Here is a 25,525-nt window from a genome sequence, read left to right on the forward strand (position 1 = left end):
GAGATTAGACTATAGAGGGCTTTATACTTTATTTATAAGGCTATGGGGAACCAGTGAAACATTTTTAATTGGGGAGTGATGCTATCACTAATCTGGGCTTTATCTTTCCAACCACTGGTGTGGCTTGAGAAGTGGCAAGATTAAAAGCCTGGAGTTATAGCAGTCCAAGTGAGAGATGGTGAGGGCCTGAACATCATTGGAATGGGAACGATGAAGAAGAAATTGATTAAAGATATTTAAGAAGTAGTTAATTAGAGGGAGAAGAGAGAGGAAGGTGGTAGGATTAGAGATAATCTTCAGATGTCCAGCTGAGGTGGATACTGATGCTACTCACCCAGAGAGAGACAGCAGAGGGCAAAGCACAAACATGAAGGGAAAAGGGGAGATTTTGTTCTGAATATGTTGAATTTGAGGTGCCTATACAATATACAGGCACTATTCAATAGGTGGATTCAAAAGCCAAGAGAGGCTGGACGCTGTGGCTCACGCTTGTAATCTCAGCACTTTGGGAGGCCGAGGCAGGTGAATCACTTGAGGTCAGGAGTTCAAGAACAGCTTAGCCAACATGGTGAAACCCCGTCTCTACTAAAAATACAAAAAATAGCCAGGCATTGTGGTGAGCACCTGTAATCCCAGCTACTCAGGAGGCTGAAGCAGGAGAATCGCTTGAACCTGAGAGGTGGAGGTTGCAGTGACCTGAGATGGCGCCACTGAACTCCAGCCTGGGCGACAGAGGGCGACTCTGCCTGAAAAAAGGAAAAAGGCCAGGTGCGGTGGCTCACACCTGTAATCCCAGCACTTTGGGAGGCTGAGTTGGGCAGATCACGAGGTCAGGAGATCAAGACCATCCTGGCTAACATGGTGAAACCCCGTCTCTACTAAAAATACAAAAAAAAATTAGCCGGGTGTGGTGGCAGGCACCTGTAGTCTCAGCTACTTGGGAGGCTGAGGCAGGAAAATGGCGTGAGCCCAGGAGGTGGAGCTTGTAGTGAGCCAAGATCACGCCGCTGCACTCCAGCCTGGGCAACAGAGCAAGACTCCACCTCAAAAAAAGTAAAAATTAAAAAATATAATAAAGGAAAAAAATGCCAAGGGAGACATTCAGGATAAATAGATGAGGGAGTGAGCAAGAGACTGATGGAAAATTGGAAGCCACAGGAGAAGACAAGATTGCCTGAACTCATTGAATGGAAAAACCAAAAGAAGGAAAAGTGAAGAATAGAAACTTGGATGACAACAGGTAAGACACAGAAGAGCCCACTAATCCAGAAAGGGAGAAGTAGATTTAAGAGAAAGAAGGAGCAGTAATGGTGGGAGGTGGAACGTAGTCAGCAGAGCATGATTAAGACCACATAGGCCCTAAAAAGGAAATATTATGGGGCTTGCCATGTAATTTTAATTTCAAGTGGATTAAATGTTTAAAGAAAAAAAAAAAGGCCAGGCGCAGTGGCTCACAGCTGTAATCCCAGCACTTTGCGGGGGCTGAGGCTGGTGGTTCATCTGAGATCAGGAGTTTGAGACCAGCCTGACCAATATAGTGAAACCCCGTCTCTATTAATACAAGAATTAGCTGGGCGTGGTGGCAGGCGCCTGTAGTCCCAGCTACTCGGGAGACTGAGACAAGAGAATTGTTTGAACCTGGGCGGCAGAGGTTGCAGTGAGCCGAGATCACGCCACTGCCCTCCAGCCTGGGCGACAGAGGAAGACTCCTTCTCAAAAAGAAAGAAAAGTTAAGAACTATAAAACTATTAGAAGAGAATATGAGAGAATTCCTACATAATTTTGACATGGGGAAGCAAAAATCTTCCTAAGGATGGCTCAAAATACAGAAGGCATAGAAACAGAAGTTAATAATTTGACTATACAAAACTCAAAATTTCTGCACAGCAAAAAAAAAAAAAATCGTATGTCAAAACATAAATGGGGCCGGGCACGGTGGTTCATGTCTGTAATCCCAGAACTTTGGGAGGCTGAGGTGGGCGGGTCATCTGAGGTCAGGAGTTTGAGACCAGCCTGGCTAGCATGGTGAAAACCTGTCTCTATTAAAAATACAAAAGTTAGCCAGATGTGGTGGTGCATGCCTGTAATCCCAGCTACTAGGGAGGCTGAGGCAGGAGAATAGCTTGAACCCAGGAGGCGTAGGTTGCAGTGAGCCAAGATTGTGCCACTGTACTTAAGCCTGGGTGACACAGCAAGACTCCATCTCCAAAAAAAAAAAAAAAAGAAAAGAAAAACAAACAAACAAAAAACACATAAATGGAAAAATGTTTGCTACTCATATCACAAAAGGCTAATCATCTAATATAAAGAGCTCCTAGAGCAGTGAGCCATGATCATGCCACTGTGCTCTAACCTATGCAACAGAGTGAGACCCCATCTCACACACACACACGCACACACACGTACACACACACAGAAGCAGCTCCTAGAAATAGATAAAGAGATCAGCCACTCAATAGAAACATCAATGAAAGACGTAAATAGAGGTTATGTGATGTGTAGTGGTTAACAGTATGGAGATTTTGATGTTACCTACCTATGTCGGAATCCTAGTTATGTCACTTACTAGCTCTATGACCTTCGGCAAGTATCTGATCCTCAACTTCCTCTTCCATAAAATGCAGGTGGTAATTGTAACTACCTCAAAGGAGTAAGTGAGAAAACGGCCAGTAGTATTTAATAGTAACCTGGTGACTCATGGTAAAAGAAGAAAGGGGACCTAGAAAATGGCTTCTAAATTTCTGGTATCTGGAACCTTGAAACAAAGAGATTCTGGGAAAAGGACCAACCCAATCCCCATCTGTCTGTTTTTTCATTAAGGGCTCGTATTTACTAAGTCGCTACAAAAGCGTGAAACATAGCCCTTTTACACTGTAGAAATACAGTGTAAAATTCATTGTCTCTCTATGAGAGAACCAGGCATCAATGAAATACTACAGAAATACCTCATTACCAACAGATGAATACCAGGAAGGAAATTTACACTATAAAACAGTACAGAGGAATCTGATGGAGTTTAGGTCAGACTGAGGAGGTGACTGTTGAGCCAATATCTGAAGGAAGAGTGGAAAGTTACTAGGCTAATAGTAGTGAAGAAGGGGAAAGGGGATGAGAGTAGAAACCATATTCCAGGCAGACAGAACAGCATAGGACTTGAGGAGGGAAAGGAGCTAATCCTTTGCCGCTGAAGCTAGAGAAGGGGAAGAGTGGGGGAGAGGAGACTGGAGGGAGGCAGGCAGATTATCTAGGGCCTTGGCAGTCATCTTGAGGGTTTTGGACTTTATCCTGATAGCAGTGGGAAGTCACTGGAAGTTTTTTAGCCAAAGAGTAACAAGATCAAATCTGTATTTTGAAAAACTGGTTACAATGTGGAGAATTGTATGAAGATTAAACTGAGGCAGGAGAGTGTATGGGGAGACAGATTCTGAGGATATGGTAGTTCAGGCCAATGATATGCTCCCTAAACCGACTTGTTTTCCTAACATTACTGTAGTAGAAGGCAAAGACTGATTCTTACATAGTAAATGTGCATCAATGTTAGCTATTATTATTATCTATAGCTAGAGATAAAAGGCTTAAAATTAATCTACCAGGAAGAATGAGTTCATTGGAGTGAAAGGATTTCATTGAAAGCATGGATATGCAAATCAGATTCTTTTCTTTCTAGAACAGGGAGGGAGTTAGAGGAGTTAAAAAGTGATACCACAGGCTAGCCGCGGTGGCTCACGCCTGTAATCTCAGAACTTTGGGAGGCCGAGGCAGGCGAATCACAAGGTCAGGAGTTTGAGACCAGCCTGGCCAACATGCTGAAACCCCGTCTCTACTAAAAATACAAAAAATTAGCTGGGCATGGTGGCAGGCACCTGTAATCCCAGCTACTCAGGGGGCCGAGACAGGAGAATCGCTTGAACCCGGGACGCAGAGGTTGCAGTGAGCCGAGATTGTGCCACTGTACTCCAGCCTGGGCAACAGTGTGAGACTCTGTCTCAAAAAAAAAAAAAGAAAAAAAAAAGGCCAGGCATGGTGGCTCACGCCTGTAATCCCAGCACTTTTGGAGGCAGAGGTGAGCAGATCATCTGAGATCGGGAGTTTGAGACAGCCTGACCAATATGGAGAAACCCTATCTCTACTAAAAATACAAAATTAGCTGGGTGTGGTGGCGCATGTCTGTAATCCCAGCTACTTAGGAGGCTGAGGAAGGAAAATCACTTGAACCCGGGAGGCAGAGGTTGTGGTGAGCTGAGATCGTGCCATTGCATTCCAGCCTGGGCAACAAGAGTGAAACTTTGTCTCAAAAAAAAAGGTGATACCACAGCAGGGAGAAGAGGAGGGCAGACAGACTTCCCTAACTGCAGTGTTACTCTAGCACACAAGCTATCTGTTTTGCAAAGATGCTCAACCACACTATTAAATATGGAAATTTACATAAGAACAACAATAACATTACTTTGCAGACGTCAGACTGGCAAACATTTTTAAATCCCAGATTTCCAAGTTAGAGAAATAATGGAATAATGGGTACTGTCTTTACTGCTGATTGTACTGTACTTGGTACAACCACTTTAGAGAGCCACATGTAATCTAGCAAAGTTGAGGATATATGTAAACTGTAGCCCATTAATTCCACTTCTTGGCGTAGTCTCAGACATAAACATGTTCAAGAATATTCACTGTAGAAGAAATAAACTGCTGTCTGATATAATCACATGTATAATTCATCAGTCTTCAAATTTAGTGTGTTTTCTATAGAATATTTGATTCTTCAAGAGGACAATAACAACTTTACCCTATAGCCTACACTGTTTATTTATTTATTTATTTATTTATTTATTTATTTATTTATTTATTTTTTGAGACGGAGTCTTGCTCTGTCGCCCGGGCTGGAGTGCAGTGGCCGAATCTCAGCTCACTGCAAGCTCCGCCTCCCGGGTTTACGCCATTCTCCTGCCTCAGCCTCCTGAGTAGCTGGGACTACAGGCGCCTGCCACCTCGCCCGGCTAGTTTTTTGTATTTTTTAGTAGAGACGGGGTTTCACCGTGTTAGCCAGGATGGTCTCGATCTCCTGACCTCGTGATCCGCCCGTCTCGGCCTCCCAAAGTGCTGGGATTACAGGCTTGAGCCACCGCGCCCGGCCATATTTTTCTTTTTCAGTATATTAGGGAGCAAAAATATCCTGAGTTAATCCTCGGAGAGTATTCTGGGCATCATCTTATTCTGCAGAGACTGTGACATTAAGCCTGTAAACATATCATTCTCCATCCTATTTTAAATTTTAGTGAATAGGATGAAATTCGGCTGTTGTGAGTAACTTTTTTTCCCCTTGGGACAAGAGTACAGGCTTCACATTTGTTATTTGTTTATCCATTTTACTTTTTTTTTTTTTTTTTTTTTTTGAGACAGAGTCTCGCTCTGTCACCCAGGCTAGAGTGCAGTAGCTTGATCTCAGCTCACTGCAACTTCCACCTCCCGAGTTCAAGCGATTCTCCTGCCTGAGCCTCCTGAGTAGCTGGGACTACAGGTATGCGCCACCATGCCCAGCTAATTTTTTGTATTTTTAGTAGAAACAGGGTTTCACAGTGTTAGCCAGGATAGTCTCAATCTCTTGACCTTGTGATCCGCCCGCCTCGGCCTCCCAAAATGCTGGGATTATAGGCGTGAGTCACCGCGCCCGGCCCCATTTTACATTTTTGTATTTGTGCCCACTGTGTTTTTTCCAGAAGATGCAGTTAGCAATTTCAGCCACTAGATGGTGCAAATTCACAAGAGTCCAGTGAAAGTTCCTCAATTACAGTCCAAGGTGCACCTGTTGCTACACTGCACAAAGTGAAGGAGAGTGAGGCAAAGGAAAAACTTTTTGGATCTGAAATTTCAGTATAAACATGGATCCAAGTTCACTAGAAGTTCAGATTAAGGGAAATTTTTAGAATTTGATCACTGACAAGTCAGGTCATTCAATAAGGAAAGACAAAAGAAAAGTGTTGTAATAATGAAGAGGAAGAGAAAAAGGAACAGATAATGAAATATGAGGGAAAATAAGTCTAAGGAGATGAATTCAAGTGTTAGCAACAATTATAGTATGACCTTTTACAGGTTTGCATCTCCCTGGTAACTGATAGCAACTTTGATGTAAAAATAAAGCTTACTTCATTCTCTTCTAGAAAGTCAGTTATGCTACCCTTAGCTTATCCATTTGGCGGTGTGACATTATCAACAAATATTTTTAGTATCTACTATGAACATGGTGCTTTGTTGATACAAAGTAATACACAGATATACAAATTAACGTAGATACTAGTCTTCAAGCAGAAGAACCAGTAAGTACATATAAGAAGATAAGTAATTGACTGGATTAAGAAAATGTGGCACATATACACTGTGGAATACTATGCAGCCATAAAAATGGATGATTTCATGTCCTTTGTAGGGACATGGATGAAGCTGGAAACCATCATTCTGAGTAAACTATCGCAAGGACAGAAAACCAAACACTGCATGTTCTCACTCATAGGTGGAAATTGAACAATGAGAACACTTGGACACAGGGTGGGGAACATCACACACCAGGGCCTGTCGTGGGGTGAGGGACTGGGGGAGGGATAGCATTAGGAGATACACCTAATGTAAATGACGAGTTAATGGGTGCAGCAAACCAACATGGCACATGTATACATATGTAACAAACCTGGAGGTTGTGCACATGTACCCTAGGACTTAAAGTATAATAATAATTTTTAAAAGAAGATAAATAATTCAAGGCAACCTGAAGGCCATTGTGTCAACTCAGAAAATGGAATACTTTTTGAGAGAGGGAATGGAGTATCAGTGGGTTGGGAAGGAAGGGATCATAGGACTCTCAACCTGTCCAGGGCAAACAAAAAATAAAAGGATTTCTTCTGGCCTTTAGTCATAAGTACATGCAGCAACTCTTCCTTGGAAAATGGACAGTTATGGATATAGACATAGGAAAAGTGCTGTAGGTCAGAATCTGCTGGACAGTGATTAGAAAGCATCCAAAATATTAATAGGAGAGGGTAGGAAATATGAGGAAATAATGGTTAAGGCCAGTACCATCCCTGAAACCACTGTTGCACTAGCCTGGGAATACAGAAAAGGAAGGATGTTAATGGCTTGTTCAGGCCTTTCAGAGATCCAAAGTCCCAGGTCACTTTGATTTTTGAGATTACGGGTTTATCTAAAAAATGAAGAAATGTCAAAACAGAGATATACAATATGTTCTATATTTTATTTATATTTATCTTTTTTTTTTTTTTTTTTTTTTGAGATGGAGTCTCACTCTGTCACCCAGACTGGAGTGCAGTGGTGCCATCTCAGCTCACTGCAACCTCTACCTCCCGGGTTCAAGGGACTCTCCTGCCTCAGCTTCCCGAGTAGCTGGGATTACAGGCGCACGCCACCACACCTGGCTAATTTTTGTATTTTTGGTAGAGATGGGGTTTCACCATGTTGTCCAGGCAGGTCTCAAACTCCTGACCTCAGATGATCCACCCGACTCGGCTTCCCAAAGTGCTGGGATTGCAGGCGTGAGCTACCACGCCTGGCTGTTGTATATTTTAACTGTTTCTGTTTAACAAAGTAATGCTTTTAATACACATGCAAATATGGCTGTTTACTTAATGTCATTCAGCAATAACTTAAAAAGTTTAAATTGGAGGTTTTTGTGAATGCACCTCTTTGCCGTACACAACTACCTATCTTAATTTTTGGGCCTATCAAAAAGTATTGGGGTGACATTGACCCTTAGGGCGCGGTGGCTCACACCTGTAATCCCAGCACTTGGGGAGGCCGAGGTGGGCAGATCACCTGAGGTTGGGAATTCGAGAGCAGCCTGACCAACATGGTGAAACCTCATCTCTACTAAAAATATAAAAATTAGCCGAGCGTGGGGGTGTGCACCTGTAATCCCAGCTACTTGGGAAGCTGAGGCAGGAGAATTGCTTTAACCCGGCAGGCGGAGGTTGCAGTGAGCCAAGATCATGCCATTGCACTCCAGCCTGGGCCACAAGAATGAAAACTCCATCTCAAAAAATAAAAATTTTTAAAAAGGTGGAACAGGCGACAGAGCAAGACTCTGTCTCAAAAAAAAAAAAAGGTGGAACAGCTTCTAGTCACCTCTAAAACTTGAAAATAAACACAACTTCTGGAAATGTAGTAGTAACATATTAGCCAAGAAGAGACAGTTTTTTTTGTTTTTGTTTTTGTTTTTTTGAGATAGAGTCTGGCTTTGTCACCCAGGCTAGAGTGCAGTGACACAATCTCAGCTCACCACAACCTCTGCCTCCTGCGTTCAAGCGATTCTCCTGCCTTAGCCTCCCGAGTAGCTGGGATTACAGGTGCCTGCCACCATGCCCAACTCATTTTTTGTATTTTTAGTAAAGATGGTGTTTCACTATTTTGACCAGGCTGGTCTCAAACTCCTGACTCAAGTGATCCACCCACCTTGGCCTCTCAAAGTGCAGGGATTACAGGCATAGGCCACCGCACCCAGCCAAAGAAACAGATTTAAAGCGGTGTGAAGAATATGAAGTTTTGTATGTGTCTTTTTATTATCTGTGTATATATATTTATAATGTCCATAAAAAGATATATTAACCACTGATTACATATTAACCAGTGTTAATGATTATCTCTGGGAAGAGAGATTAAGTATTACTTTTATTCTTTATACTTTTGAGTATTTTCTAAAAGTTTTTATAATGAGAATGTACTTTATTTTGTTGTTATTATTATTATTATTATTATTTTTTTTTTTTTTTTGAGACGGAGTCTTGCTCTGTCACCCAGGCTGGAGTGCAGTGGCCGGATCTCAGCTCACTGCAAGCTCCGCCTCCCGGGTTTACGCCATTCTCCTGCCTCAGCCTCCCGAGTAGCTGGGACTACAGGCGCCCGCCACCTCGCCCGGCTAGTTTTTTGTATTTTTTAGTAGAGACGGGGTTTCACGGGGTTAGCCAGGATGGTCTCGATCACCTGACCTCGTGATCCGCCCGTCTCGGCCTCCCAAAGTGCTGGGATTACAGGCTTGAGCCACCGCGCCCGGCCTGTTATTATTTTTTTTTGAGATGGAGTCTCGCTGTGTCGCCCAGGCTGGAGTGCAGTGGCATGATCTTGGCTCACTGCAAGCTCCACCTCCCGGGTTCACGCCATTCTTCTGCCTCAGCCTCCCAAGTAGCTGGGACTATAGGCGCCCGCCACCACAGCCAGCTAATTTTTTTTCTTTTTCTTTCTTTTTTTTTTTTTTTTTAGTAGAGACGGAGTGTCACCATGTCAGCCTTGATGGTCTCAATCTCCTAACCTTGTGATCCGCCGCCTCGGCCTCCCAAAGTACTGAGATTACAGGCGTGAGCCACTGTGCCCAGCCGAGAACATATTTTAATAATTATAAAAACAGTGTGGTAGGTTAGTAAGAAAGAACTTGCAATAGAAACAGCTTTTACCCCAGCACTTTGGGAGGCCGAAGCGAGTAGATCGCTTGAGGTCAGGAGTTCAAGACCAGCCTGACCAATATGGTGAAACCCCATCTCTACTAAAAATACAAAAATTAGCTGGGTGTGGTGGCACATGCCTGTAATCCCAGCTACTCGGGAGGCTGAGGCACGAGAATAGTTTGAACCCAGGAAGCAGAGGTTGCAGTGAGCTGAGATTGTGCCATTGCATTCCAGCCTGGGCAACAGAGCGAAACTCCATCTCAAAAAAAGAAAAAGAAACGAAACAGTGAATAATTCCACAGGAATAATTGGCACTTCCACAGAAACAGTGTTTTATTAAGTTGTGTGTAACTTGGTCTATAATGGTGACACTAGAAATGGTGCCCAGCTCTGAAGTGATCTGCAGACTGAAGTCCACATCCCAAAGCCCACACAGGAGTTCTCCTTTCTCCTCTGCCTTCTCTCCCATCTCTGTTTTTAAAGATCTTCACTAGTAAGGGAATATAGGACTCAAAGTTATTAACTGATTAGGGAGTCAGAAAATCCTCTGAGGGGTCTATGCTTTGTCAGGGGAAACAAATTGTCCCCAAAGCAAAATAATTTTGATTCTGTCTGTGAATTTCTATAGAGTCAGTACAAATGTTACCCAAATTATACTTTTTTTTTTTTTTTTTGAGACAGAGTCTCGCTCTGTCACCCAGGCTGGAGTGCAGTCGTTCAATCTCAGGTTCAAGCAATTCTCATGCCTCAGCCTCTGGAGTAGCTGAGATTATAGGTGCGCACCAGCATGCCTGGCTAATTTTTGTATTTTTAGTAGTAGTAGAGACGGGTTTCACCATGTTGTCCAGGCTGGTCTCAAACTCCTGGCCTCAAGCCATCTGTCCACCTCGGTCTCCCAAAGTGCTAGGATTACAGGCTTGAGCCACTGTGCCCGGGCTCCAAGAAGAGTTAGAAGAGTTGATGAGTGCAGATTTTGCCATAGGTTTTATCTCCTGGGAAATCTCATGTTTCAGGATTAAGGGACATTCAGTGGTGGATGAGGCTGGGAAGGGTGAGGATGCGTGTAGGCATTATTTCTGGACCAAGAACTTCTAAGCATTTAATGTTTTTAATCATCTTCACCAGTGGTCTTGGGAAAGAGCAGGCATTTTTTTTTCTTCCTATTTTATTGTCAAACTAAGTCACAGATGATAAAATAAACTTGAGGCAACATTGTGGATCAGTGGCAGGATGCAAATAATATACTCATTCATCCAAATGCCAACCTCAGTGTTCTTTCCTGTCTATCATATTTTCAAGGTGTGCTCTATGGAAATACAGAGGTTCCTTTTTTTTTTTTGAGATAGAGTTTTGCTCTTGTTGCCCAGGCTGGAGTGCAGTGGCAAGATCTCGGCTCACTGCAACCTCTACCTCCTAGGTTCAAGCGATTCTCCTGCCTCCCCCTCCCCAGTAGCTGAGATTATAGGTGCCCTCCACCATGCCCGGCTAATTTTTGTGTGTTTAATAGAGATGGGGTTTCAGCATGTTGGCCAGGCTGGTCTCAAACTCCTGACCTCAGGTGATCCACCCACCTTGGCCTCCTAAAGTGCTGGGATTACTACAGGCGTGAGCCACCGCGCCCGACCCTAGAGGTTCTTCGGAGCTTCTTTGAAACGTGTCCTCATTATCCATGCTTTGTATCTGTTGTCTCTTTCAGACTGGACTTGAATATTAAATCGAGCCTTAGGGTGAGATTTTCCCCTGTTGGTATTGTTTTGATAATCACTTTTTGGACAGCACTTGAAGTGAAAGAAAGAAGGATACAGTTTTATGTTTTGTTTTGTTTTGTTTGTTTGTTTTCCAGAGAACTAAGAAAACGGAATTACTTAGAAACAGACACATTTCACCAAAATGAAATGGAACGGTTTCAGACTCTTAGGAAAAGAAGCAGGGCCTCACCCTGTCTTATCCCTCCTGACATTTCCTTTTTCACCTGAACATTGATTCAAGATCAGGTGGTTTCACTTTCACTTTCTCACCGAACTCTTATTTAAGCAGGTTAGATTTGACTCATAGCTATGCTTCTGTGAGAAACAGCATTATCATAATTATTTTGCTCTGGAATCCTTGTCCAAAAGGTATGCAGCTTTCTGTTAAAGTGTGATATAACATCAGAGCCACCTTAGGAATTCTGGATCGTCAGAAAACTTCACTTGGATACTAATGGTCTGTAGTCCCTGAACCCCTTGGGGATAACTTATGAGGAAGACATTTGGAATGCATAGGGTCAAGTTTCCTTCAGCAATGTGTGGATAGGTACATGTAATACCAGTGGATAGGTACATGTAGTACCAGAAGCTAAATTACAAAACCTTATGAACGTCAACCAGGGAGATGAGGAGTCCCACTGTAAGCTAGTTGAGGACCAATGAGCGTGAAGTCAGCTGTGAAGATAACAGAGGAGTTGGAAGCTATGTCCCACTAACAGCTGCCTTGTTCCTTGGAGGCTGTGTTTGAGGCTTCTGTCAAAGAGAGCAATAAGGTCCATTCACAGTGCTTGAAGGGAACGCTTTTTGTTCTCATCTGAGGGGATGGAAAGATATCCATTTTGATGGATGTGTGAAGTGAATTACAGAAGGTTGTGGCTCAGACAGAGGCATGAGGGTAACTCTGCTAAGCCCACACTCTCCCTTCATTAACCAGGAATTGGTGTTTGATTGTAATGTCCCTGCTGAAGATATGAGTGTGAAATTGGCAAGAATGTGCCCATATTAATAGGGAGAAGACTGTGTAGTATCATTCAGTGTTTGAGATACAGCAGAACTTTTTAGAAGTATGTCTGGTGGATAACAGTGATCCCTGCAGCTTTCTTTGGGTCTGATGAATTGGCAGCATCTCGTCCAACCTAGAGATTGAAAGGAAATACGAAAGTTAAAAAAGGATGCAAGTGTATATAGTTCTTCATGTACCAAGAAAAGGGCTGGCTAAGTACAAAACCCCATGTAATTCCAAGTGCACTTCATTTTGCCTCTTCATTAATCAATAATTACACTGAGAAAGTATGATCAAGGTGCACATAGGTATGAGAACCTATACTTGCTTGGAACCTATAACCCACTAGCAAAGTAATTAAAAGATCTGGATCATAGTTCTGTTCTACCAGCTGTGTAACCTTGGGAAGTCACATAACCTCTTAAAGCCTCAGCTTAAGTATGAGTGAAATGTAGATGCTTGCCCTGGCTACTTTCCAGGATTTATGTAAGGCGCAAATGAGATAATGTATATAAAATTGCTATCTTAGTACTATTTTATTTTTTTTTGAGTTGGAGTCTCGCTCTGTCACCCAAGCTGCAGTGCAGTGGTGTGATCTCAGCTCACTGCAGCCTCTGCCTCCCAGGTTCAAGCGATTATCCTGCCTCAGCCTCCTGAGTAGCTGGGATTACTGGCGTGTGCCACCACGCCCGGCTAATTTTTCGTATTTTTAGTTGAGACGGAGTTTCACCATGTTGGTCAGGCCGGTCTCGAACTCCTGACCTCATGATCTGCCCACCTTGGCCTCCCAAAGTGCTGGGATTACAGGCGTGAGCTACCGCGCCTGGCCCTATTTTTATTCCTTTATCATATAGTAGCTTTTTATGTTCATAGAAGTTCAATCATAGTTGCAGCTCCATGGTTATCTCTAATTCTAATTCTGGACTAGACTTTGTAGTTTCCTTCAGGCCTATTTCTTCCAATGCTCAGGAGAACTGATAATGTTCTTTTGTTTTTGAGGCAGGGTCTCACTCTCTTTCCCAGGCTGGAGTGCAGTGGCTCAATCATAGCTCACTGCAGACTTCAGCTCCTGAGCCCAAGTGATCCCCTCCCACCTCAGCCTCCCAAGAAGCTAGGGCTACAGGCACGTACTACCAGCTGGCTTTTTTTTTTTTTTCTTTTTTTTTTCCTTTTTTTGAGATGGAGTCTTTTTCTGTCACCCAGGCTGGAGTGCAGTGGCACAATCCCGGCTCACCGCAACCTCCGTCTCCTGGGTTCAAGCAATTCTCCTGCCTCAGCCTCCCGAGTAGCTTGGGACTACAGGTGCGTGCCACCATGCCCAGCTAATTTTTGTATTTTTAGTAGAGACAGAGTTTCACCATGTTGGCTAGTATGGTCACGATCTCTTGACCTCGTGATCCACCTGCCTTGGCCTCCCAAAGTGTTGGAATTACAGGCGTGAGCCACCGTGCCCGGCCCAGCTGGCTATACACACACACACACACACATATATATACACATGTTTTTTGTTGTTATATATACATGTATATATACACGTGTGTGTGTGTGTGTGTGTGTGTGTGTGTGTATATATATATATATATATATATATATATATATATATATATATTTTTATAGAGACAGTGTCTTGCTATGTTGCCTAGGCTGGTCTCAAACTCCTGGACTCTAGCAAGTTTCCTGCCTCTGCCTCCCAAAGCACTGGGATTGCAGGCATGATAAATCAGGCCTGGCCTTAAAAATCTTAAAAGATTCTTGGCTCCAATCTAAATCATCTGATTCAGTTTATATGGGGCCCAGAGGTATGTGTATTCAATAAGCACCCTATTGTATTATGGCTGGACTGATGTTAGGAAAACAGTAGTATAAAATCCTACCTATTTCCTGACATAAGAAGGATTGCCCACATTTGCTTCATAACTGAAGCAGCTCCCTGTTCCTAGCACATTAAAAATATATATTTTTCACAGTCCTCTTAGGGGCGAATCTCCTATCACTTATATATTAACCCCATTTTCTTTTCTTTTTCTCTTTCTTTTCTTTTTTTTTTTTTTTTTGAGACAGAGTCTTACTCTGTTGCCCAGGCTGGAGTGCAGTGGCACAATCTCGGCTCACTGCAATTTCCGCCTCCCAGGTTCAAGTGATTCTCCTGCCTCAGCCTCCCGAGTGGCTGGGACTACAGGCATGTGCCACCATGCCTGGCTAATTTTTGTATTTTTAGTAGAGACGTTTCATCATGTTGGTCAGGCTGGTCTCAATCACCTCAGGTGATCCACCCGCTTCGGCCTCTCAAAGTGCTGGGATTACAGGCGTGAGCCACCACGCCCAGCCTCTACCCCACCTTCTTTAAGCAAATGATATAAACCACACAGAGAACACTTTCCTTCTGAGGCTGAGAGTCAAGCTTGAATTCAGCTGTCCCAGGTGGCTGGCCTCCCTTCCTTTGCCATCTCCACAACCGCTGGCATTGGCACAGCTCCGTGGCTCCTAGGCATTGACACTGAAGGGAGAAAATGACTGGTATTAATATCAAGTGGCTGCTAAGCATTTGGTTTTCTTCCAAACCTCATGTTGGGCAACTTAAAGGAAGTCATCTCTTCTAAATAAAATATTCAGTCCTATGGACCTATCCTTCCTAGAAAATGTCTAAGTACAGCAGAGGAAAGGAACTTGCATTTAGCGAGCACCTATGTGCCAGGTGCCTTTCACACAGGATCTCAATCTTTATAACTAGCATGAGAGGCAAATATCATGAGACTTATTTTACACATGAGGCCCCGAGGTTAGAAAAGTCAAGCAACTTTCCCCAAACCACTCAGCTAGTGAGTGTGAGTGGCAGATCTACTCAAATTCCAAAGTCTGCTTTTCTCCTTATTGCAAGCTGCCTCTGGAACAGAAGAAAGTCTTTATAGGTCAAGTTCAAGGATTCAATACAACAGAAACTTACAGGGCATGGGACTTCAAAAATTACAAATACTATAATGGCAACTCCACTGAGCAACAGGGTGACAGCAATCAGAATTTTGACCACAATACTCCATTTCTGTCTCTTCTCTAGGTTCTCATCTGTGTCTAAAGGAGAGAGGGGAGTGGAAGAGGGAGAAAAGAAAATTTGAGAGAGGGAAGAGATTGACCCTTTGACCTGAAGTTATTCTGGCTCACAAGACTATTAGAGGCCCAGCCAGACCCAGAGGCAGAGGCAGAATTTCCAATTCAAACTCAGGGTTGGAGGGAGTGGGGGTGAGCTGAGCATCATGGGCTCTGCTCTAACTTCTTTTGCACCCTCTTCCCAGTGAGTCACCTTCCCTGGAATTGGGGATTTTCCATAATCACATAGGGCTGATTCTTACACTGCTTGCAGGAAGAAAAATCTTGGGTACACCTGGAGTTCTAAACTTCTTTCATTGTCAGCTTTATCAGGGTTCCTACCATTTTGCTCTGACACATTTTATGGGATTAGAAAATCGCCCTTCCTGTGTTTCTCCTGGCTTTCATGGGGTATAAGAGGAAGAAATGTGAAAATTAGCACTGCTTCTGGGTCAGAAGCTCAATCTGGTGGCACATGGCTAATATGCATCTTTTTCTTATTCTGTCGCTCAGACTGGCATGCAGTGGCACAATCTCAGCTCACGTCAGCCTCAATCTCCCAGGCTCAAACCATCCTCCCACCTTAGCCTCCCGAGTAGCTCAGACCACAGGTGAACGCCACCATGCCCGGCTAATTTTTAAAAAATTTTTGTACAGACAGTCTCATTATATTTCCCACTGAGCTTGAACTCCTGGCCTGAAGTGATCCTACAGCCTTGGCCTCCCAAAGTGCTGGAATTACAGGTGTGAGCCACCTCACCTTGTCCTAATATGCATCTTGTTATTACTAATATCACATTTTTTCCCCTGGTAGAAACTAGGATGTAACCTAAATTGGAATCTTACAGAATTTTAGTCCTGGCCAATTTAAGGAGGATTCTTGCTAAAAAAACAGTGAGGAAAGCTCACACCTGTAATCCCAGCACTTTGGGAGGCCGAGGTGGGCGGATCACTTGAGGTCAGGAGTTTGAGACCAGCCTGGCCAACACAGTGGAACCCATCTCTACTAAAAATACAAAAATTAGCCAGGCATGGTGGTGCGTGTCTGTCGTCCCAGCTACTCAGGAGGCTAAGGCAGGAGAATTTCTTGGATCCAGGAAGCAGAGGTTGTAGTGAGCTGAGACTGTGCTACTGCTCTCCAGCCTAGGGTACAGAATGAGACTCCATCTTAAAAAACAAAAACCAAAAAAACAGTGAAGACGAAAAGATGCTCTTGGAGGCTGGGTGCAGTGGTTCACGCCTGTAATCCCAGCACTTTGGGAGGCTGAGGCAGGCGGATCACAAAGTCAGGAGTTCGAGACCAGCCTGGCCAACATAGTGAAACCCTGTCTCGCTAAAAATACAAAAATTAGCCGGGCATGGTGGTGCATGCCTGTAGTCTCAGCTACTCAGGAGGCTGAGGCAGGAGAATCGCTTGAACCCAGGAGGCGGAGGTTGTGGTGAGCCGAGATCACACCACTGCACTCCAGCCTGGGTGACTGAGTGAGACTCCATATCGAAACAAATACATGCTCTTGGGGATGGGCGTGGTGGGTAATGCCTGTAATCCCAGCAGTTTGGGAGGCTGAGGCGGTAGGATCTCTTGAGCCCAGGAGTCTGAGTCCAGCTTGGACAATGTGGTGAGACCCTGTCTCTACAAAAATTTAAAAATTAGCTGAACATGGTGGCACGCACCTGTAGTCACAGCTACTCAGGAGGCTGAGGTGGGGGGATCACTTGACCCCCAGAGGTCGAGGCTGCAGTGAGCCATGTCTGCACCACTGCACTTCAGTCTGGGCAACACAAGACCCTGTCTCAAAAAAAAAAAAAAAAAAAGGAAAGAAAAGCACTTGGTTGGTGTCATGACTCTTATAATTGCTTAGTGTTTAAATATTGTCCATCTATACATACAGCGGCTAGAATTACCTACTACGGAAATACAGTTTTTTCTGTCCCTAATTCTGGCTACAGGGTGAGCTCATTTGCGTGGAGATAAACGATCATTGATGGTGTCAAATTACAAACATTTCTGGGACCTTCTTTATAGAGAAGCTAATTTTGTTGTTGTTGTTGTTTTGAGACAAAGTCTCACTCTGTCACCCAGGCTAGAGTGCAGTGGGACATTCTCGGCTCACTGCAACCTCCGCCTCCTGGGTTCAAGCAATTGTCCTGCCTCAGCCTTCCGTGTAGCTGGGATTACAGGCCTGTGCCACCACGTCTGGCTAATGTTTGTATTTTTAGTAGAGATGGGGTTTCACCATATTGGTCAGGCTGGTCTTGAACTCCTGATCTCAGGTGATCCACCCACCTCGGCCTCCCAAAGTGCTGGGATTACAGACATGAGCCACAGCGCCTGGCCTAGAGAAGCTAATTTTTTTTAAATAAAAAAATTGAATGATTTTTCAACGTACAGTCAGTAACTTCTCAACCTTAAGAAAACATATCAGTAGATCCAGACTAACATTGGGGCTAAAAATGTTTCTTTTTTTGTTCTTATTTTACTCCTACTTATTCTGTAGTTTGTCATTTCAAAGCTAGAAAAATTACCAGTACTTGTAGTTTTCTCTTCTTTATTCCCAGGAGTTATAGAAGGGATAGTGGTGGAAAAAGTCTCTGATGAAGCCCCCATCACTGCATAGACTTTACATTGTGAGATCCCTGGTAAAAAAGCTATAAAACAAAGTAGAAAAGATGAAACTTTAGGGAAAAACTTCATCCTGCCTTTGAATCTGATAAAACCCTACCCAGCTTCCAATTGTGGTCCCATTAACCTGTCTGTCCATAGGTTTAGGGTGTGAGCACAAAATAATGCCAAGAGTAAATGAGGGTAGCAATACTAATAAGAGATATGGATTAAATGCCCATGGGACTTTTGACTAACATAGGATCAGAGTGAAAGAGTGATACCAATGATATCACTGCCTATCATTATTTAGGCCACAATAATAATAAAGATGAAGGCCGTTAAAAATTGCTGACGGTTTCCTTCTTTAAAAAGAGATGGCTCTAAAGTCCAAGGAAGAACATGAAATATCACAGTTAGCCTTAATGACTGCTGCAAGTGTGTCTAGTAGAATCTCGATCAACTACTCTGAGAGGGGACTGGGGAAAGCAGGAGGAGCTGGAAGAAGGAAAAGCCACCCAGCTTCATGCACTCCTTGATTTCATTCATTCAGCTTTTTTTTTTTTTTTTTTTGGAGATAGGGTCCCCCTCTGTCACCCAGGCTGGAGTGCAGTGGCGTGATCTCGGCTCACTGCAACCTCTGCCTCCCAGGTTAAAGTGATTCTCGTGCCTCAGCCTCCCAAGTAGCTGAGACTACAGGTGCGCACATCACACCTGGCTAATTTTTGTATTTTTTGGTAGAGATGGGGTTTCACCATGTTGGCCAGGCTGGTCTTAAACTCCTGACCTCAAGTGATACACCCACCTCGGCCTCCCAAAGTGCTGGGATTACAGGCGTGAGCCACCGTGCCTGGCCTGGCCTTGCTTTCAAAGGATCTCTGGGCTACTGTGTTGGGAATGGGTTAGCAGTGGGCAAGGGTAGAAGCAGGGTAGCCTGTTAGGAGGCCATTGCAAAAGTCCAGATGAGAGATGATGTGATTCACACCAGCAGTGGAAGTGATGGGAGGTGGATAGAGTCTAGCTGGAGTCCGGAAATAACCTCACTCGTCTCCAGAATTGACCTAATCCAATTCAGACAGTGTGGTTTCTGTTCTATTTTTAGTGGTCTCATATCATTGCATATTAAATTAAGGTCTATAAATTCTACTTGACTTTTCTAAATTACTCTTCCGTGTCTTAAGTCCATGAGAAAATGATAGTTCTTTACCTCAGAGGCCAGTGGCTATAGTACCAGGCACTGTATATGAAATTATAGGGGAAGAAGTAATGCTGATTCCAGTTTAATCAGGAAGACAGTGTTGGCAGACATTGGCAGAGACAGACATAAAGTCAAGAGGTTCAAAAGGAAAAAAAAGAACATTTTCAGCATAGTGCTAGTCAGTGCTTTGAAGTGATAACTTATGTGTTTATGTGTCAGATTAGATAAAAATAAACAAATCTCACTTTGGACAAGTCACCACAAGTTCTCTGTGATTTGTTTTTTTAAATCTGTAAGATGGCAATAGTAAAATAATACTTGGTCTACCTATTTCACAGGGGTGTTGTGAAGATCAGAAATAAATAAAAATGAGAAAGCATGTGTATAAACACTTTGCAAACTGAATGATATTATGATTGAAAGAGGAGGAAAAAGATGACCTAATGAGTCTTCTTTCTCCACCAGAAGGAAATTTTGAAATATTGGTAATAGCGGCCTTTTCCTTTTCCAAATTTCATAAATAATAACAAATAGTCTCCATTTACCTTTTTCTACATTCCATGTTGACCCACATCTTCTGATGACCATTTGTATTGCAGAACATTCTCACCCTTACAGTTTCAAATTTCTTTTTTTTTTTTTTTTTTTTTGAGACGGAGTCTCGCGATGTGTCACCCAGGCTGGAGTGCAGTGGCGCGATCTCAGCTCACTGCAAGCTCTGCCTCCCAGGTTCACGCCATTCTCCTGCCTCAGCCTCCGAGTAGCTGGGACCACAGGTGCCCGCCACCTCGCCCGGCTAGCTTTTTGTATTTTTAGTAGAGACGGGGTTTCACCATGTTAGCCAGGATGGTCTCGATCTCCTGACCTCGTGATCCACCCGCCTCGGCCTCCCAAAGTGCTGGGATTACAGGCTTGAGCCACCGCGCCCGGCTCAAATTTCTATTTTACCTGAGGACATTTTCATGAACTGTCTTCTGACCGTTTCTAGGACATCCTTCTGTGCAGACTGTCTGGGACAACGGGCACACACCACCACACCTGGCTAATTTTTGTATTTTTAGTAGAGACGGTGTTTCACTATGTTGGCCAGGATGGTCTCGAGCTCCTGACCTCGTGTCCCTGCCTCAGGCTCCCAAAGTGCTGGAATTACAGGCATGAGACACCACGCCCAGCTCTAATTTTTATTTCTACCCTGTTTGAGGTTTATCACATCCTGGTACTGAGTGGAGATTTACATTCAGAATAGGAAGTTTCAAACTTGTAGAAGGGATTATGTTTCAAAAATTCATTCATAAATTCGTTGTTTTGGGCCAAGTGAGGTGGCTCACGCCTATAATCCCAGCACTTTGGGAGCTGAGGTGGGCAGATCACTTGAGGACAGGAGCTTGAGACCAGCCTGGCCAACCTGGCAAAACCCCATCTCTACTAAAAATACAAAAAATTCGCTGGGCGTAGTGGTGCAGGCCTGTAATCCCAGCTGCTTGAGAGGCTGAGGCATGAGAATTGCTTTAACCTGGGAAGTGGAGGTTGCGGTGAGCCGAGATCACACCACTGTACTCTAGCCTGGGGGACAAAGCGAGACTCTGTCTCAAATAAATAAATAGGTTGTTCGGGATTCATCATTATGGTTTCATAAAAATGTATCATGAGTGATGATTAGGTCCCCAAACTAATCTACAAATATTCATTTGATCTTTTTGCATAGTTCAAATAGTACAGAGTATTAGCTTAAATTCTAGATGTGGGAAACAACTACTATGTTATGAAGGAAGGGGAAGAGTTTCTTTTTCTCTGGGAGGCTAGCCAAATGCAAATTTTTGAATTAGGTCAGGTTGATCTTTGGCATCTCTCCTCTCCCTTAACCTCTCAGTTTTCCTTGTCCCAGTTTCTAAGAGCTACTGTCCTTAGTTGCCTCAAGTCCCACAATGCCTAGCACTATATTCACTCCACCCGGAGTGCTCCAAACTCCCAAATGACTTAAGTCCACTATTCCCCATCACAGCTGCCATGGACAGCAAGTTGTCATATGTTAAGAAGGAAACAATTTGATTTAATTAATTTGCATTAATGTTGAAAGTTCAAAACCCTGGCAGAGTCTTTTGAGCTTGTTTATTTTTTGAGAGGGTGTCTCGCTCTGTCGCCCAGGCTGGAATGCAGTGGCTCGATCTCGGTTCACTGCAACCTCCGCCTCCTGCGTTCAGTCATTTTTCTGTCTCAGCCTCCTGAGTAGCTGGGATTACAGGCGCGTGCCGCCATGCCCGGCTAATTTTTTAATTTTGTTTTGTTTTGTTTTTTGAGACAGAGTCTAGCTCTGTCGCCAGGCTGGACTGCAGTGTCGTAATCTCAGCTCACTGCAACCTCCACATCCTGGGTTCAAGCTATTCTGTCTCAGCCTCCCGAGTAGCTGTGACTATAGGCATACGCCACCACACCCAGCTAATTTTTGTATTTTTAGTAGAGATGGGGTTTTACCATGTTGGCCAGGATGGTCTTGATCTCTTGACCTCGTGATCCGCCTGCCTCGGCCTCCCAAAGTGCTGGGATTACAGGCGTGAGCCATCGCACCTGATGCTTTTGAGTTTTTAAGGATTTTCTACGGCGGTGGCGGTGGCTCGCGCCTGTAATCCAGCACTGGGAAGGCTTCAGCAGCGAATCTGGAATAGGAAGATCAAAACCCTGATAAACTCCGATCTCTACTAAATACAAAAATAACCGAAGCTGTGATGGTGGGCATGCATAGTCCCAACTTCTCAGGAGGCTGAGGCAGGAATGGCGTGGGCTGGGAAGCCAGGCTTTTACAGTGGCGGGCTCTTGCCCTCCTTCTGGAGCCACAGCGAGACTCATTCTCAAAAAAGGTTTTCCTGGCTGGGCGTGGTGGCTCATGCCTGTAATCCCAACTTTCCGGAGCCTAGGCAGGTGGGATCACCTGAGGTCCAGGGTTGAGACCAGCACAGCAGCGTGATGGGCTCACCATCTCTACTAAAAATACAAAAAAAAAAAAAAAAAAGAAATTAGCTGGGTGAGGTAGCGGGCACCTGTAATCCCAGCTACTTGGGAGGCTGAGGCAGGAGAATCACTTGAACCTGGGAGGCGGAGGTTGCAGTGAGTTGAGTTCGTGTCATTGCACTCCAGCCTGGGCGACAAGAGCAAAACTCCATCTCAAAAAAAAATGGGGAGCAGGGGGTTTCTTCACATGATTTTTCACTGTGGAATTTTAGAAAATATCATAAAGTGAGTGAAACATTCAGGTCATGTTAGCATATATAATTTACTGTACCTAAGTCACATCCTGAGAGCCTATCCACTTATTTCCCAGTTTTAGTCTGGTGTTTAAAGTTTTTGCCATTATTCTGCTTGTGGATCCCCAATTTCTCTAAAAATGTCAAGTTTTATTTTATTTTTCCAGTAATGTAGCAATAACATCTAGGGGATTGCCAGTTTATAAAGAGGAACTGGCTACACTAAAAAAACAAACAAACAAACAAACAAACAAACAAAAACTATATGACAAAAATAATGGATGAGAAAAGGAAAGGAGGGCTGAAGCAGAGAAACTTCAGGCTGAGGTTAAGAACCACTGCCCAGCAGCTGTGGGGGAATAGGCATTCTCACCCAGTGTGGGTATGCACAATGGAACCAATCTCTAGGGAGGGTAATTTAGCAATAACTGTCAACCTTTGATGCAGCAATCCTGCTTCTTGGAATTTATCTTATTGATAAATTACAGGTATACAAGAAGAATATATATAGATCCTGAGTAATAGTGAAAGAGGGGAAAATAATTTATTAAAAGAAAAAAGAATTTATATGGTCATTGTTTGCAGCATTGTTTGTATTTGCAAAAGATTGGAAACAACCAAAATATATATCAATAGGGAGCTAGTAGAATATAGAAGAGACATGGCTGGGCATAGTGGCTTATACCTGTAATCCCAGCACTTTGGGAGGCTGAGGCAGGTAGATCATGAGGTCAGGAGATCAAGACCATCCTGACTAACAGGGTGAAACCCCATCTCTACCAAAAATACAAAAAATTAACCAGGTGTGGTGGCGGATGCCTGTAGTCCCAGCTACTCAGGAGGCTGAGGCAGGAGAATGGCATGAACCTGGGAGGCAGAGTTTGCAGTGAGCCGAGATCGTACCACTGCACTCCAGCCTGGGCAACAGAGGAAGACTCCGTCTCAAAAAAATAAATAAATAAAAGAATATAGAAGAGACATACTATGGAATAATGTACAACTGTTAAAAAGAATGAGGCAAATATTTTTAAAAAGTATGGGGTAAATATATACATATTGAAATGGAACGACCTATAAGATGTATTATTAAATGGAAAAGCAAGGAACTTGGCTGGGCGCGGTGGCTAACGCTTGTAATCCTAGCACTTTGGGAGGCTGAGGTGGGTGAATCACTTGAAGTCAGGAGTTCAACACTAGCCTGGCCAACATGGTAAAACCCTGTCTTTACTAAAAATACAAAAATTAACCGGGTGTGGTGGCGGGCACCTGTAATCCCAGCTAATTGGAAAGCTGAGACAGGAGAATCACGTGAACCTGGGAGGTAGAGGTTGCAGTGAGACGAAATCGCGCCACTGCACTCCAGCCTGGGTGACAGAGTGAGGCTCCATCTCCAAAGAAAACAACAACAACAACAAAAAACAAAACAGCAACAACAAAACAACAACAACAAGCAAAAGCAAGGGGCAGTACAATGTATAAGGTATGTTACCATTTATGTTTTTAAAATACGCACATTCATACATTCTCAGAGTATCTCTGGAAGGAAATATAGTAAGTAGATAGTAGTGGTTCCATCAGGGATAGAGAACTGGAGAATTGAGAGCCAGGAGTAGGAGAGAGATTTACTTTTCACTATAAATCTATGCTGTTTGAATATTTTACTGTGTGCATTCAAAATGGAAAAAAAAAAAACCCCCCAAAAAAAAACCAACTGGCCAGGCACGGTGGCTCACGCTTGTAATCCCAGCAGTTTGGGAGGCCAAGGCAGGCAGATCACTTGAGGTCAGGAAATCAAGACCAGCCTGGCCAACATGGTGAAATCCCGTCTGTACTAAAAATACAAAAATTAGCCAGCCATGATGGCAGACGCCTGTAATCCTAGCTACTTAAGAGGCTGAGGCAGGAGAATCACTTGAATCTGGGAGGCAGAGGTTGCAGTGAGCCGAGATTGCACCACTGCACTCCAGCCTGGGCGATACAGCGAGACTCCATCTCAAAAAAAAAAAAAAAAAAGAAGAAGAAAAAAAGAAATTTTAAAAAACCGTCAAAAGAAGACCCATCAGAAATGGAGATCACATGAAAATCACAGCGTATCAGGGCTAGAAGGGATCTTAGAGATTATAAAACTGACTCGCAAAGAGTACATAGATTTGCCCACGGCGAGGATAATTCATTTCCTTGTAGCTTTTTCTGCTACTGAGCTCCAGCTTCCTTCAAGGATGTCAACTAAAAGTTGGTGCCTGCCCCCTTCCTCTTTTCCAATCTCACCTTTGCCTGTTAGTAGAGATCCAGTCTGAAACTTGGATGTGGGAATTAGGTGACAGCTTGAGGAGGCAGAGCTGTTTCTGTGGGGAGCAGCAATAATTCTCAGGTTCTTCAGAATATGCTTGACCTTTGGCCTTCTCTCCAAATATACAACGTTGACTTTTACTTTGCTGCCAGAGCCAAGGCACTGCAAGGTAGCTATAGTCTGATTTTGAATGAATGTTGTCCTTTTGGTTTCTGTGTGAGTTTCTGGAAGGAGAAGAGTCAGACAGAAAAATGGGGCTGGTTTTGTTTTTTGTTTGGTTGTTTTTTATGAGACAGGGCCTTGCTCTGTCACCCAACCTGGAGTGCAGTGGTGCAATCATGGCTCAATCTAGCCTCAAACTCCCTCAATCTCCAAACAATCCTCCCACCTCAGCCTCCTGAGTAGCTGAGACTGTGGGACTACAGGTGTATGCCACTATGCTCGGCTAATTTTTTAATTTTTTAAAAGACAAGGTTTTGCTGTGTTGCCCAGGCTGGTCTCGAGCTCCTGGGCCCAAGCAATCCTCCCACCTTGGCCTCCCAAAGTGCTGGGATTACAGACGTGAGCCACCACACCCGACCTTGGAGCTTTTGCTCTTGTTGCCCTGGCTGGAGTGCAATGGCACGATCTTGGAGTTTTGCTCTTGTTGCTCGGAGTTTTGTTCTTGTTGCTCAGGCTGGAGTGCAATGGCGTGATCTCAGCTGACTGCAACCTCCACCTCCCTGGTTCAAGTGATTCTCCTGCCTCAGCCTCCCAGGTAGCTGGGGTTACAGGCGTGCACCACTACACCCAGCTAATTTTGGTATCTTTAGTAGAGATGGGGTTTCACTGTGTTGGTCAGGCTGGTCTCAAACTCCTGACCTCAAGTGATCCACCTGCCTTGGCCTCCCAAAGTGTTGGGATTACAGGCATGAGCCA

At 43.9% G+C, this 25,525-nt stretch overlaps 2 protein-coding genes across 6 annotated transcripts in view; one reads left to right on the forward strand and one right to left on the reverse strand.

The window, feature by feature from the left end:
- The window catches only part of ACACA (acetyl-CoA carboxylase alpha), a 332,443-nt gene that overhangs the window by 8,292 nt on the left and 298,626 nt on the right, over positions 1-25,525 (forward strand). The window lies entirely within an intron of this gene.
- Positions 10,978-25,525, reverse strand: part of C17H17orf78 (chromosome 17 C17orf78 homolog) — a 34,996-nt gene continuing 20,448 nt past the window's right edge. For all 3 annotated transcript variants that reach the window (XM_021928278.2, XM_021928277.2, XM_021928279.2), the window contains 5 exons: positions 24,586-24,831; positions 17,805-17,927; positions 15,139-15,263; positions 14,575-14,691; positions 10,978-12,327 (listed from right to left, as the gene is read on the reverse strand). In XM_021928278.2, coding sequence (XP_021783970.1) covers positions 12,250-12,327; positions 14,575-14,691; positions 15,139-15,263; positions 17,805-17,927; positions 24,586-24,831 — 689 coding nt within the window. In that variant the 3' untranslated portion in view covers positions 10,978-12,249. The remainder of the gene's footprint in view (positions 12,328-14,574; positions 14,692-15,138; positions 15,264-17,804; positions 17,928-24,585; positions 24,832-25,525) is intronic.

Source organism: Papio anubis, chromosome 17, assembly GCF_008728515.1.
Source record: "Papio anubis isolate 15944 chromosome 17, Panubis1.0, whole genome shotgun sequence".
Lineage (NCBI taxonomy): Eukaryota > Metazoa > Chordata > Mammalia > Primates > Cercopithecidae > Papio > Papio anubis.